The sequence below is a fragment of the Paroedura picta genome, chromosome 15 (assembly GCF_049243985.1).
Source record: "Paroedura picta isolate Pp20150507F chromosome 15, Ppicta_v3.0, whole genome shotgun sequence".
Classification (NCBI taxonomy): Eukaryota; Metazoa; Chordata; class Lepidosauria; order Squamata; family Gekkonidae; genus Paroedura; species Paroedura picta.
The window spans coordinates 15,862,866-15,877,847 of NC_135383.1; the positions used below are offsets into that span (position 1 = coordinate 15,862,866).

The following is a 14,982-nucleotide window of genomic DNA, read 5'->3' on the forward strand; positions in this document are numbered from 1 at the left end:
GCCTTAAGCCCCCTGGCTAACATGGATTACATAAGAGCTAGGCACAATACATGGGTGAATCCCATTCCAAAACTGGCTCTGCACAAACATGCAGGAAGAGACCCTATGAGGATCAAAGAGAGGAGATACATCTGGCATTGAAATTCTTCAGTACTCCAAAAAAGGACAACACGGGCAGTGATTCAAGTCTGAATTGCTTCCAAAGCAGCAGAGTCTTACAAAATGCCCAGCTCCCTGCCCTGTGCAATGACTGAAGATGCATCAAACTTTTCCAGCCCTATAGCTAGCCCAAATCATGTCTGTCAAGAGTCAGAGCAACAGGGCGACAGAGCCCAGCAAAAGAACATCTGAAGCAAAATGATACGGGCGACAGAGCCCAGCAAAAGAACATCTGAAGCAAAATGATACGTGCAAGATCAACAAGGGCTCCTAATAAGGAACTGAACTCATCTGATACACAAACCAGCACATGTATCTATTTTGGAACACACACATTAGCAAGTTTATAAACCACTTCATACAAAGAAGCTGGCTTCTGCGGTCTTAAAAAGTTGCTCAGAGTTCCAGAGAAGTTTTCAGGAGAAAGGGGGAGGAACTACCCTGCTGACATTTGCCCTTGGAGAGCATCAAGGAACAAGGTGGACATCAAGCCGGCCCATGGCTGGGGATTCCCGAGGAGCCACTGAGGGCTGGCCAGATGACACCCCCCCCATCACCTGCTTTCCTCTCTCCCTTCTCGGTTATGTATGGCTTTTCTGCAAACCCAAGACAGAGAGAGTTGCCTTTCCCAGTGCATCTCAAAAAGGCGAGTTCCGGTCTCATGACAGCTTCCCTCCCCCTTGCAAAGAAGCAGTGCTCATCTTCAAGGTGCCCCCCCCCCACCACACCCCACGAGGACTCCTGCCTGGTTTCTCCTTCCTCCTTCCTGGCAGGGCAGCAGGCAACGCTTAGCCCAGGCCACCTTCAGGACTTTGCAGAGACAGCGTTTCAAAAGAGGAACTGACTATAGTTTGCTAGCTCACCCGGACCACCGGTGGGGGATGGGGGCAGCAATGTTATATCCAGACTGGGAAGCTTCTGGAGGTTTAGGGGTAGAGCCTGTGGAGGGCAAGAGTCTCCAAGAGGTACAATGCCTCAGAGCCCACCAAAGCAACCATTTTCTCCGGGGGGTATTGATCTTTGTCTCCTGGAGATGAGCTGTCATTCCAGAGGATCCCCAGATCCCACCTGGAGGCTGGCATCTCTAGTTCACCCTGCCAAGCACCCATTTCCTTCAGGAGTATTGATCTCTTTAGTTTGGAGGCAAGATGTCATTCATTTGCTCCAGAGGGGCTCTGACCTAGTCTGCAGAGAAGCTGTCATTCCAGAGGATCCCCACATCCCACTGGGAGGCTGGCATCCCTAGTCCACCTTCACAAGCAGCCATTTCCTCCAGGGGGCACTAAGCTAGTCTGCAGAGGAGCTGTCATTCCGGGGGATCCTCAGGTCCTCCCTGGAGGCTGGCACCCCTAGCAGCCACTTCCCCCAGGGGGCTCTAAGCCAATCTGCAAAGGAGCTGTCATTCCGGGGGATCCCCAGGTCCCCCCTGGAGGCTGGCACCCCTAGCAGCCACTTCCTCCAGGGGGCACTAAGCTAGTCCGCAGAGGAGCTGTCATTCCGGGGGATCCCCAGGTCCCCCCTGGAGGCTGGCATCCCTAGCAGCCACTTCCCCCAGGGGGCTCTAAGCTAGTCCGCAGAGGAGCTGTCATTCCGGGGGATCCCCAGGTCCCCCCTGGAGGCTGGCACCCCTAGCAGCCACTTCCCCCAGGGGGCTCTAAGCTAGTCTGCAGAGGAGCTGTCATTCCGGGGGATCCCCAGGTGCCACCGGGAGGCTGGCACCGCTAACTGCCGACCTCAAGGGCAACTTCCACGAGGAACGGAGAGCGGCGCCGGCGGCAGCGGAGAGCGGGGCAGGCGGGCGGGGGGGGCAGAGCCGGGGCTCCACCGGCAGGAAGGACCTGAGGACGCTCCCCGTGGAAGGAGAGAGCCGAGCAGGCAAACCAGAGCGGCGTGACCTTCAGGGCGGGCGGCAGCCGCCTCGGAGCCTGTCCCCTCAAGGAGCCGCAGCCGTCCTGCGGAGAGGGGGGAAGGGAGCCCGCCCGCCCGCCTCCCCCGCACCCCGCGGAGCCCCTTCCCCGCAGCCGCCCCCTCAGGCGGGCAGGCAGGCAGGCAGGCGTCCGGCGAGGACCGCGCGCCCCCTCGGCCCCCTCACTCACTATTCCTTGACGAGCACCATGGCGGCTGCTTCGCCGGCCCGGTCAGGCTCCCTCCCGGCCCCGGCTCGGTCTGAACCAGGCGGAGGAAGAGCGGGCGGGCTGCAGGGGGAGGAGGGAGGGAGGGAGGGAAGACGCAGCGTTCCCCGGCAACGCCTATGTCAGCGCGCCGCGCCGACGCCATGGCGTCACCAGGTGGGGGAAACGGCCCGCCCTTCGCCGCCGGACTGCGCCGCTCGGACTGCGCCTGCGTCGAGGAGAGGGGGGCGGTTCGAAAGAGCCTCGCGACGGTAGGGGAGGCAGGGAGGCGGGTGGATGGGGCGGCGGAGGTTCTGCGCATGCGTTGCGGGATGGGGGCGGGGCGGAGCTGCTGTTGATGGTTCTGTGGCCCGCCCTCGGTCTTTTGCGCCAGATGGCTATGAACTACAATTCCCATGAGCCCGTGTCAGCATGGCAAACTGGCAGGGGATCATGGTAATTGTAGTCCATGGACAGCTGGAGAGCTGCAGTTTAGTCACCCGTGGCCGGTTCTGCATGACGTCCGGAAGCGACCTTGGGTGGCTCCGTTGTTCGCCGGGAGGCAGGCGGCCGTGGGCTCTCCGGGGGCTGGTCTGGAGTCAGGAGAAAGGGGCTGCTCCGGTTTCTGTGGGTGGGCACGCTGCTGGGCGGCTTGGATTAACCCGGGCTTTAGTGCGGTGCCAGCAGGGTTGCCAACTCTAGGTGGGGAAATTCCTGGATATTTGGGGAGTGGTGGATATTGAGGAGGGAAGCGACTTCAGCAGGGGATCATGTCATAGAATAAGGGGACCAGATTGTCCTACTTTAGGAAGGACAAATTGTACTTATGTTGAAATTAAAGAATATATTACAATACTATTTTTGCGTTCTATGCAACTTTTTGTTGCTCCATATAGACCAAATTTTTAATCAAGAACCACCCCGGTCAATGGTGTCCCGCTTTACCGATGTTACCTTATCTGGTCACCTTATCATAGAATCCATCTTCCATAGCAGCTATTTTTCTACGGACTGGGTAGAAGCTGAAACGGTCATTACACAATCACAAGTACCGAAAAAACAATGGGATGCATTACAGACATACCAGACCTATCTTTTAGAAAAGTAATCGTGGGCACCTTGCACTTTTATTAACCCTTTCCAGGTCAACATTCTTCTGGATCAGCCCAGAATGGGCATTAAACAAACAATAGTCCCGCCAAAAAAACAACCAAACAAAAAGTAGGATGAATTACAGATACTTAAGAGCAGTATTTTAGAAATGAAAAGGTGGAACTCCCACACTTTTATTACCTTTCCAAGCCAAAATGCCTCTGAGACACCACAGAACAAGCCGGAATGGGCATTGAACACATTATAGCATCAGTAAAAAGTGGGATGTGTTATAAGCACTTCAGAGCAATATTTTGGAAATCAAAACACTGAAATATCTTTAATTCATTAACTCCCAGCCAAGATGCCTCCAGAACACCAGGGAATGGGCTACAACAGTATTAAACAAATCACAGTACTGCAAAAAAACAAAACAAAAACAGGATGCATTAACGCTCCAAAACAATATGTTAGAAATCAAAACACATATACTGTATACTTATTAACCCTTGAGAAAAATGAAATGTGGAAAAAAATCGAACCTGAAAATCAAGCCAGGAACCCAAAGGTTGAGCAACGAAAAAAATAAAGCATAATACAACTATTTATTAAATAGTGTATTTATTAAATAGTGGTCAGAATTTGAGGGTTAACATTTTAGAATTATAAATGACACTCAAAGGTACCTTTAAAAACCCAACTCATATGATACAGCAACAAGATGAACTTATGCGTCCAAGAGAACCACAAACCTTGGTCTCTGGTTTGAACATGAACACACACTGGTAAATTAACCAGAATGGTGGTCCTTAGTTACAATACTGGATGCATGTGGACTCCCTAGTTCGTGATTTCTAACCATCATTTGGGGCTTCACTTTTTGTGATTCATATACAACCTATCTGGCCTTAAAATGATATTTTATGTTGATACAGTTATTGTTTTGTAAGTGTATTGATACAATTTTGACATCTGAAGAAGGCCCTCAGGGTCCAAAAAGTGTTGGGTCCTTTGGTTATTGTACATGTGTAACCATTCTTGTGAAAGAAACCCTTTTATGGTATCCCTTTGGGGAAAACTAGCCTAGTGTATAATTAAATACATTCACAGAGCCCTCAGTAAATCAATTACTTTCACTCCTGGGAATCAATGGCTTTTGTTTGTATTTGAGTGAAAAAAGAATATAATTAATTGGGTTTGCATGGTTCATTTATAAAGTTTAGACCTCCAGGATCTGGCTTTATATTTTAAGGCATGCATGGGCTGGCCTGACAAAGCAATATTCATGTCAGGCCTGTAACAAACGTGTTTGACATCTCTGCTATAGAGGCCTACATTTCAACCCACAACCCAACATGAAACCACAGCAGTAGAACACACAAGATGTAGTGAAATACTACAGGCAGGAAAAGTGAAACTAAAGATCTGAAAAGAGAACGGCTTCCAGGAACAGGCCTAGAAGGACAGCAGTGAGTACTGATTAAATTGGAGAAAAACACTTTTTGGAATCCACAAAGGAGACTTGGTTTATTGACCATGTTAGGAAAGCTCCAGAAAGAAGGCCTTATAACTGGTACGTTCCTATTCTTTACCAGTAAGCACCAAATCCCTAGTTAAAGCCTCACCCCCAGGAACCTAGTTATTACTTCCCACCCCTTCTCAGCTGAACTATCCCTTATTATAGTTCTTACTGCAATTATCTAATGTATCATCACAGTTAGGACGTGCCCAGATGGGCAATAGAAATAGCAATGGCAGGCCACAGCCAGCAATTGATAGGTGCCTTTGGGGGGAGTGGAGGCTGATGCCCTGGTTGCATACCAATGTATTAACATCACGTCTGTCAAAAAAGGAAGTGACATCATGATGGGCAGGGGCCCATCCAGAAGTTGCCCAAAAAACCCTCTATGGTTTTATCACAGAGTTTTGCAAATCCTAGAAGGGCCCTGTACCATGACATCACTTCCGTTTTTTGACAAATATCTTCATGACATTGGCACATTTTTCATCTATTTCCTCCCACTGGGCAAGGAAGAGGGACAGTGGAATGTCTCCCACTACCAGTGAGAACCTGATAAGCCTAAATAGAAGTGCCAACCCTGAAGGGCCTTCAACGCTGGCCTCAGAGATTCTCATGAGAGGCACGCTACCAATCTGTATTGATAGTACAGGTGTTTCCTTCTGTACATACCGCCCATCAGCTTCCTTCTATTTAACTACCGAAGTCCTGTCTTCAACAGTGCGTCTGCTGAGTGATATCCCACAGAGCTCTTCTGGATTGTGAAGGGGCTTTTCTCTCAGGTTTCTGAGGATGTAGAGCTGGCAATGTACAGGCTCCTGGTGAGTCATCTGTGAGACTTGTTGCAAGCAAAATGTGCTTGGTGGGAAAGGATAAACAACACGCTCAAGAAGGTACAGCAGAGGGAGACGGTGGATATGTCAATACACGTCCTTATGCCTTCTGAGCAGCATCCAGAGAAGAATTGCTGGGGAATTCTACTGCATCTGATACGGCACGGCAATCAAAAGACAACCAGGTACCCTGAACCCCAAGCCCCAGTGATCAATAACGTGGGCTTGGATTATGAATATAGAACTCAAACCGGAAGTTGTAATTATAGGGCAGGGGTAGTCAAACTGCGGCCCTCCAGATGTTCATGGACTACAATTCCCAGGAGCCCCCTGCCAGCGAATGCTGGCAGGGGGCTCCTGGGAATTGTAGTCCATGGACATCTGGAGGGCCGCAGTTTGACTACCCCTGTTATAGGGCCTTGTTAATGGTCATATAACTATCCCCACCAGTGGGTGGTGCTCTTGCACATCTCACTGCCCACGAAGCGGCAATTACAATGAATCAGATCCTTGGTCCATCAAGGTCAGTATCAGCCACTCAGACTGCAAGCAGCTCTCCACCGTGTCTCAAGCAGTGGCCTTTGACATCCTCCTACCCGAGCCTTTCGTCTGCAGAGGCCAAGGCCAGAACCCAGATCCTTTTGCATGCCCAGCAGCTCCTTGACTACTAAGCCACTGCTCCTCTGTTTGGGTCGGTTCTATATTCTCTCCCTAGTTGTTCTGTAGTCTGGGGGAGTTGAGTGTTTAACTGTTTTCAGATCTGTCCCATCCCGGAGGCTACATAGAAACTTTTTTTTGAAAGCTGGCTCCTTGAACAAGCTTAGGCTGCACCTGGGGCCTCCCCATCCCATCCTACACCCTATTTCCCTGGCAGGACTGAAGTATAGACTGCTCTTGGCTGCATGCTAATAAAGGCAAGACTATGCTAAAAGACTGCTTGTTGGGAGTAATTGCACTGGGGGCATAAAGTATCCCAACCCTGTTGCCGCTGTTACAGCAGCCTTCCTTGTGGCTCCTGCCTTGCTAGGCATCTCTTTTGCTGTCACAGGGGATTCCTGAACAACCAATCCCCTCCCGGCATACCTTGTGGACTTGGCCATTTGCCGGATATATATATATATATATATATTTTAAAAAAAATTACAACTTATTTATTGATATGCGTATCCGCACATTCATTGATGCACAAGGAGGTGTAACAGGTATTTTTTAGACAACCTTTTTGCAAATCTTAATACCCACATGACACACAGAACACGTGTGTAAAGCTTCCCAGAAGCACACCTTCCCCCTTTTTGTTTCCCGGGATTAATTTAAAAAAATTATAAAACTTATTAATTGTTATGCATATCCACATATTCATTGATTCCTACGGATGTGGAACTAGAGTTTATTTTACTATTTTAATACTGATGTTCCGTTTTGCAAATCTGAACGCCCACATGACATGCCCACATAAATCTTCCTGGAAGCATATCTTCCCACGATTTCTCTTTGTCTGCTTCGGTTGCGTGGCTGCCCTTGGTTCAACTTTACCATGGAGAAACTCCTTCTCGCCCTGATTGCTCAGATCTACATTCTCGTTGGACGTGTTTATTCCACCCTCTTGAAAAGGAGAGCGGACACGGCCACATTCCAAGAGAAGATGCTGAAGATTAGGAGAACAGTTCAGTGTGAACGTCAACTCACTGGCTGTGCCCTACAAAACCAGACCTTGAGTTCCTCTAGGAAGGCTCCCATGGCAGCCAGCCAAAGGATAATTTCGTCCTGGCCAACTGGAGCAACAACCAATGGATCCTCAACTTCAGGATGTCCAGGGGACAAGTTAGAGGAGAGCCAGTTTGGTGTAATGGTTAAGAGCGGAGGCCTCTAATCTGGAGAACTGGGCTTGATTTCCCCATTGCTCCTCCACATGCAGCCAGCTGGATGACCTTAGTCATAGTTCTCTTAGAGCTGTTCTCACAGAGCAGTTCTCTTAGAGCTCTCTCAGCCCCACTAACCTCACAGGGTTTATGTTGTGCGGAAAGGAAGGGAAAGGCATTTGTAAGCCCCTTTGGGACTCCTTTGGGTAGTGATAAACCAGCTCTTCTTCCTAATAAAGCAGGGGTAATCAAACTGTGGCCCACCAGATGTCCATGGACCACAATTCCCAGAAGCCCCTGCCAGCAAACGCTGGCAGGGGCTTCTGGGAATTGTAGTCCATGGACATCTGGAGGGCCGCAGTTTGACTACCCCTGTAATAAAGGCTACTTGAGTCATGTCTCCCTTCCGGCACCTGCAACAGGGCATGCCTGAGGAATCCGGCTTGTGAACACCTAAATGTTAGCTTTGTTAACCATCCAAGTCCCAGGTTTCCTGTGACTGTCACACCACCTGGAGGTGACGCCTGGTATAGCCCTGGTCTGAAAATGAACAGGAAAAAAAATATTTTTAAGAATTCTGAGCAAGATGGGCAATTGGTGAAAAGGAGGGGCTATACAGAAAACGAGCTACTGTAGAAGATGATCGGGGGAGCTGAAGCTGGCCTATGCCACCTGGCTGCAGAGGAGAGGACACGCAGTAATGGGTTTAAACTACGATATAGGCTAGATATCAGGAAAACTTTTTTCACAGTCAAGAGTAGTTCAGCAGTGGAATAGGCTGCCTAAAGAGGTGGTGAGCTCCCCCTCACTGGCAGTCTTCAAGCAAAGGTTGGATACACACTTTTCTTGGATGCTTTAGGATGCTTAGGGCTGATCCTGCGTAGAGCAGGGGGTTGGACTAGATGGCCTGCATGGCCCCTTCCAACTCTATGATTCTGTGATTCTATGATTCTAAGACCTCTTGATTCTGGGGCCACAGAGAAGTCAAGTCTGCCCTGGTATGAATGCACTTGAAGAAATTTAACCTAGAACTAGAGAAGATGTAAGCATGTATCGCTGAAAACCACGATTATTCAGACTAAGGTATGATGTAAAAGTGAAGAAAGGGTGATTTCAAATTGATTCATTTCAACCGTAGTGTTGGAGGAGAGTTTTACAGATACCAAAGTCGCTTCCCCCCCCCAAAAAAAAGAAAGTATTTCTTGATCAAATTAAGCCTGAACTCTCCCTAGAAGCCGAACTCACGAAACCAAGGCTATTGTACTTTGGTCAAATTTTAAATATTTTTTAATATAAATATTTTTTTAAATTAGGCAATATAACCTTATTTGGTATGTCAACCTACCCACCCCCTTCCCAAAATGGTCAATAATGGCTCCTGGGGATGTCACTGGGAGATGTGGTCTGCTGACATCCCTCCTGGGGTTCCTCAAAGCCCGAAGAACGTTTCAGGGGTTTCTCCATGATAAAAAGGATGAGAAAGGCTGCTCTAAGCTGCTCAGCATGGCATGGGTGACTCCTCCCACCATTTTATTCCCACAACAGTTCTGTGAGGTAGGCCAGGCTGAGCGTACGGGACTGACCCAACATCTCCTAGAAAATGCCATGGCTGGGATGGGGATGCGAACCTGGGTCTCCCAGTCCTAATCTTAAACACTCACCTTGGTGGCAAATTACCTCAGAACTTTGCTCAGCTCTTTTGCTGTATGTTAACTTTCCCCCTAGTCATGGCCCTGCTCTTCAGAGGTCTCACATCACTGTGAGAGGACACCTTAGTCTTTGTGGTTGAGGTTCAGAGTTACTATTGAATAAAGCTGTGGGCGATTCCGCCCCAGCACCATGCTGGCACCCCCCCACGTGGGACACATTATGGCGGTGGACCCAGTCCGTCCCAGATTTGTGCATCTCGGTGGATGCAGCTGGGGTGGAAAGGTTCCACCACTCAGGAAGGTGGGATCCCAAGATGGGGGTTATTCGCAGGAATCACAATCCCACCTTCCTGCACATAAAAAGTATATATGCCCCATTCAGCACCACAGAACTGGCTGGGCCACACTTTGGCCCTGCCGGTACACTTTAGATGGCTAGGCCCCATTGGTCCCTTGGTGGCTAAGGGAACACAGAAGATTTCTGCATTCCCTTAACATGGCTAAGGGAACGCGGAAGATATCCGCATTCCCTTAAATGTGGGGCAACGCACCAGGCCCAGGAGGGAGCCAAGCCAAAGTCATTGTCATGTGGAAGCAGGGATTAGCCCTGCTGCCATTTGAGTGCCCGCCTGGCCTCTCCCGCCCAACTGAAATTGGCCTGTAACATTTAAATTTGGGAGGGTGTGTGTCTTTGTCCTGTTAATGTGAAGGTGGAGCCCAATATTGGTGCAATTTCCCAGCCACCTCATTGGATGTGTACATGTATTGCACAACAACATTGACCTTTGCCTGGAATGGATGTACATCGCCGAGTCACACCATCCATGCCACACCCTGGATGCCTGTTCTGCAGCCATGGTGGGTATTAGAGCTATACCTCTCTGGGTATTAGAGCTATACCTCTCTTTCACTTTGCTCCACAGCTCCTTAAATCCACTCACCCATCATTGCTCGCAGTCAGCCCCAAGACTCGTCCACTAATCTTGGCCTCTGGGACACCCATAATGCATTTGGGCCAGTGTCCTTCATCAAAGGATGCTTCTTATTCCAGAAAACATTTTCCAGAGCTTTTGTCTGTCATCGGGGCAGGGCATTCCCCTGCCTTCTGGATTACTTCACTCAGTGCAGCAGTGTTTTTGGCCAAGAGGTCCTTCCTCTCATTCTAGCGGCAGTCTGTCTGTGCTTCCTTTCTGCCCAGTAAGAGGAGGGCATCTGTGGTGGGGAGGGGTACTGCTGGGATCTGTTTTATAGCATGGGTTAATGATTTTAAGGCTTTAATGTCGTGCTTTTAAATTGTTGTAAGCCGCCACAGGCTGGCACTGCCAGGGGGGGTAGGATAAAAACCGAAGGAATATAACAATAATAATCAGAAGCGTGTGTGTGCATGAAAAATTATAACCAGAATCGAACTGTGTTGGTCTTAAAGGTGCAGCTGGACTCAAATTTCATACTGACATGGTTGCCCACCTGGATCTATCAGCATGAGACAGATTGCCTCAACAAAGGCAGCCAGGGCCTTCAGTCTGCAGGACTTGGAAAAGGTTCGTATGGATAGGACGTTTTGGAGGTTATTAATGCAGTGGGCAATTGGGAGTTTGAAGCAACCTGATGGCTCCTAAAAGGCACAGACTGGTTTCCAGCTCGCTCCCATGTCCCTTGCAGAGTTCTGGAGGGGACAGGGCTTATTCAGTAGCAGCTTCCACAAATTGCAAGTAAAATATGAGCAAGGGAAGGTGGGCCCAAGAGTGCTCTTACAAAGAAGCTCCAGCCGCCCAAGGAAACCAGCCCGGTCATTTTGCCTTGGGAACGTGTCATTTCTTAAAGACCCAGGGTGGGGTGTGGGGGAGCACAGCTACCCTTTCCCCTTTGCCCCCTTCGTGTTTGCAACAGAACAACCAAGCACACACTGAGGACACAACACCTTTTTTTTTTTAAAAAAAGAAAAGCCCAAATGTGGGCAGGCGCTACATTAGAGGTGACAAGAGAACAGACAAGCAAGATGTGGCTACCGGACGGCGGTCGATCCTGAAAGCCAAGGTACCAGCGAGTGAGCCATCAGAGGCTGCCCTCCCCACCTGAAACACTAGAGGGCACTGCTGGCCCAGCAGGCCACTGCATCACCTCCTTTTTGGCCAGAGAAGGGATGGGACTCAGCCCCCCTCCCAAGCTTGCCCCCCCCCACACACATACTTTAGCCTTTGAGTTTGTGCAGCACCTGTTCCGGCCTTGGGGTGGGGAAATCCACACTGCACCCAGGGGGAGCTGCCGAGACCCGCTGCCCCCTACTTGCCCTCCCTTCTCTACAGTGCTCTCCATGGTAGGAGCCCTGCATCAGGCAGAAAGCTCCCCCACAAGAGAAGGAAACTGGTCAGACCGCCCCTCTGTGCTCCTGCCGCAGGAGGGACCACGGCCCTTCCCCAGCAGCCTTAATTATTGCTTTGCAGAGCTGGTCACCAGCCGCTCGGTGCAGAGAAACGTGTCCACGTGCCCAGGAAGCAGCCGCTGCAGCGTTGCCCCCCCCTCCCAGCGAGTCTCCAGTTAGCGCCAGTTCCACACCCAGCCACAGGTGCATTGGCAGAGCTCAGCCCAGCAGGGTGACCTTGCGTGCAGCCACCGCTGCTTCGACACGGACGAGTCCAGACGGCGTTTCCAAACGCGGGTCTCCTTCTCGGTTCCCTCTTTCTTTTTGTCCAGTTTAAAATCCATCTGGTTGAACATGCACAGCAGGTGATGTTTTCTCAATGCTACAGGGATCGGCACCTGGAAAATGGGGGGGAGGGGGTACGTGGCTCCCTTCCCCGGCCATCCACACATTGTCACTCTCTCTCCGGCCCGAGCAAGGAAAGGGGACACCTGTCAGAGGCACGGGGATGAGTCTCCTTTGGGCAGCAGACAGGGGGCCAGGGAGAAGTGGTGAGGCGAGGGGGTGGGCTTGGCTTTTGGCATAGGGCGGGGGGGGGGGAAGCTCAAGACATTCACCACCCTGCCTGGGGAGGATTGGAGACTCCTCGCCCTCCATCCTGGATTGGCTTCAACGCTGAGCTGAAAAAAGGGTCATGCAGATCGTCAGAGGAACACCCTTCCCAGGCTCCAGAAGGGCCAGCTGGAGGGGGGGACACACACAAAATCTGCCTCCTGCTCAGGCTCTGGAGCATGGAGGTGGCAGGAGGGGGGGAGGAAGAGCATAGGCGACAGAAGGCCCTCCTGCAGTCACTCACCCTGGCGAGAAGGGAGAGGGCATTTGGAGAGGGCAAAAAGCCAACAGGTGACAACTGCCACTCCTGCCCCGAGAGCGTCCACTCGATGCCAGGAAAAGAAAGCTGGGGGCATCTTCCCCTCCTGCCCTGCCCTGCTCTGCCCCACCTTGGTGGCTTTTCTAAAAGACAGCGTGAGCCATGCGGTTCAGAGGAGAGGTGGACAGGCGGTGGAGTGTTGGAGACGAGACAGGCGGCGAGGGCTAGAGGGAGGGAGATCGGCAGGCAGCCTCCCTACACAAAGGCCTCCTGGTTGCTTTTCAGGAAGAGTTTGGCATCGTCCAGCTGCTGCCGCTTTTCCCGTTCCAGCCGCCGCTTGTAGCAGATCAGGTAGAGAGGCAAGCAGAAGCCAAGCATGCTGAGGCCCAGCAGGCCCACGTTGACCTGGAAGAAGGAGAGAAGTGGAATGAGGGTGGGGGTGGGGGGAACAGAGACAGGAGACCTTCCCCCCCCCCTTCCTCACAGGCTCTTCTCTGTCCGGGTGAATTTCCCCGGCACACAAAGTACAAAGTGGTTAAGAGCAACGGCTTCTAATCTGGCAAGCCAAGTTTGATTCCCCGCTCCTCCATAGGCAGCCAGCTGGGTGACCTTGGGCTAGTCACAGTCCTGACAGAGCAGTTTCTGTCAGAGCTCTCTCAGCCCCACCTCCCTCACAGGGTGGCTGTTGTGGGGGAGAGGAAGGGAAGGCGATTGTAAGCCACCTTGAGACTCCTTCAGGCAGTGAAAAGTGGGGAAGAAGCGCTCCTTCTTCTCCTGGGGCTGGGTTAACTTGGCCTGGGGCTGTCTTGGGTGTGGGGAGGCCCCTGTTCATTTCATTTTTGTTCCACTTGCATACAGGACATTGCAGGCAAAGTGGGGTTGGGTGAAGCGACTGGGGGGGGAGCTGGTTTTTATATTCATTTGCATACTTTCATTTTGATTTGCTGATGGGGCTGTGGCAGGGGGCGTGGCCAGCTGACATCACTTCCGCAGTACCTTGAAGCCTGAACAATATTTCCGGTGTCCCTTCACCATCAAAAGGTTGCCCCTAGATCCTAGCCTGCGGAGCAGGGGGTGAGTTATTTATCGCCGCTATAGGTGGGTTTTAATTGATTTTATCATTTTAATGAGTTCTGTTGTGGGGACTGTATGCTGTTATCTGCCACAAGCCACTATGTGGGAGTGGCAGGTTAAAATTTGAATGAATGAATGAATGAATGAATGAATGAATGAATGAATGAATGAATGAATGAATGAATGAATGAATGAATGAATGAATGAATGAATGAACCAATCAACTGGGGTAAATGCATGAGGCTTTTTTGCAGTGATTCCAGACCACCAGCAAAGAGCCCTGCTCTCTGGGCCTCCCCACCTTTAGAGGAGAAACTGGCAGCCCCCAGTGGCAGTGCTTTTCAGTGGTGGGGCCATGCCAATGGAGCTCCCTCCCCCTTGAGACTCACCTACCCTGTTGTCCTTGAAGCACCAAGCCCAACTACATCTCTTGAAGAGTTCCATCCTTAGTAGAGGTTTTATGGGCTGCTTCCAGCTTGTTCTGATAGGGGGAGCGTTTGTGCCTGTTTCATATACATTCAGATCTCGAAAGCTAAGCAGGGTCTGTGCTTGGATGGGAGACCTCCAAGGCAGAGGCAGGCCACCTCCTCAGCTTTGTGTTTGCCTTGAAAGCCCCTTGGGCTGGAGGGGGAGGTCACCAGAAGTCAATTGCTCCCTGGCAGCACAGTCTTGAGTCAGTCTCTGGAGAAGCGGCATATTTAGAAAATGCAGTGACGTAATTCATGCACGGCATTCTCCGTCTGGTTTCCCTTGACCTCCAATAACCCAGAGAGGCTTGAGAACAAGCTTAGCAAAGGAAGGGGGAGAACTACTCGACTTTTCCCCCTTGGTATTCTTAACACTTCCCCCCTTCTAGAGCCTCTTGTGGTGCAGGGTGGTAAGGCAGCAGAAATGCTGTCTGAAGCTGTCTGCCCATGAGGCTGGGAGTTCGATCCCAGCAGCCGGCTCAAGGTTGACTCAGCCTTCCATCCTTCCAAGCTTGGTAAAATGAGTACCCAGCTTGCTGGGGGGTAAACGGTAAGGACTGGGGAAGGCATTGGCAAACCACCCCGTATTGAGTCTGCCATGAAAACGCTAGAGGGTTTCACCCCAAGGGTCAGACATGAACCGGTGCTTGCACAGGGGATACCTTTACCTTTAATTCATGTGCGGCATTCTCTGTCTGGTTTCCCTTGACCTCCAATAACCCAGAGAGGCTTGAGAACAAGCTTAGCAAAGAGAGGGGGGAGAACTACTCGACTTTTCCCCCTAGTATTCTTAACACTTCCCCCCTTCTAGATTTCACAGCTTCTCAGCCCAACCCCCTCCCCACCTTTCTCCATGGAGGAGGAAACCTAGTTAAAACTGAACCACTTGGAAAGGGCTAACCCCCCCCCCCTCCCTGTTGCTCCACTCAAACTTACTGCCTTCCAAGACAAGTTTGGAGGAAAGATGTTTGCTACTGTTCTCT

General features: G+C 50.8%; 2 protein-coding genes across 3 annotated transcripts in view; both read right to left on the bottom strand.

Moving 5' to 3' along the window:
• Positions 1-2,423, bottom strand: part of PITPNA (phosphatidylinositol transfer protein alpha) — a 29,971-nt gene extending 27,548 nt beyond the window's left edge. Inside the window, exon 1 of the mRNA XM_077312503.1 lies at positions 2,256-2,423. Within this exon, the coding sequence (XP_077168618.1) occupies positions 2,256-2,275 (20 nt within the window). The 5' untranslated portion in view covers positions 2,276-2,423. The remainder of the gene's footprint in view (positions 1-2,255) is intronic.
• Positions 2,424-11,132: 8,709 nt separating this feature from the next.
• The window catches only part of SLC43A2 (solute carrier family 43 member 2), a 37,151-nt gene continuing 33,301 nt past the window's right edge, over positions 11,133-14,982 (bottom strand). For both annotated transcript variants that reach the window (XM_077312495.1, XM_077312496.1), the window contains one exon: positions 11,133-12,863. In XM_077312495.1, the coding sequence (XP_077168610.1) occupies positions 12,714-12,863 (150 nt within the window). In that variant the 3' untranslated portion in view covers positions 11,133-12,713. The remainder of the gene's footprint in view (positions 12,864-14,982) is intronic.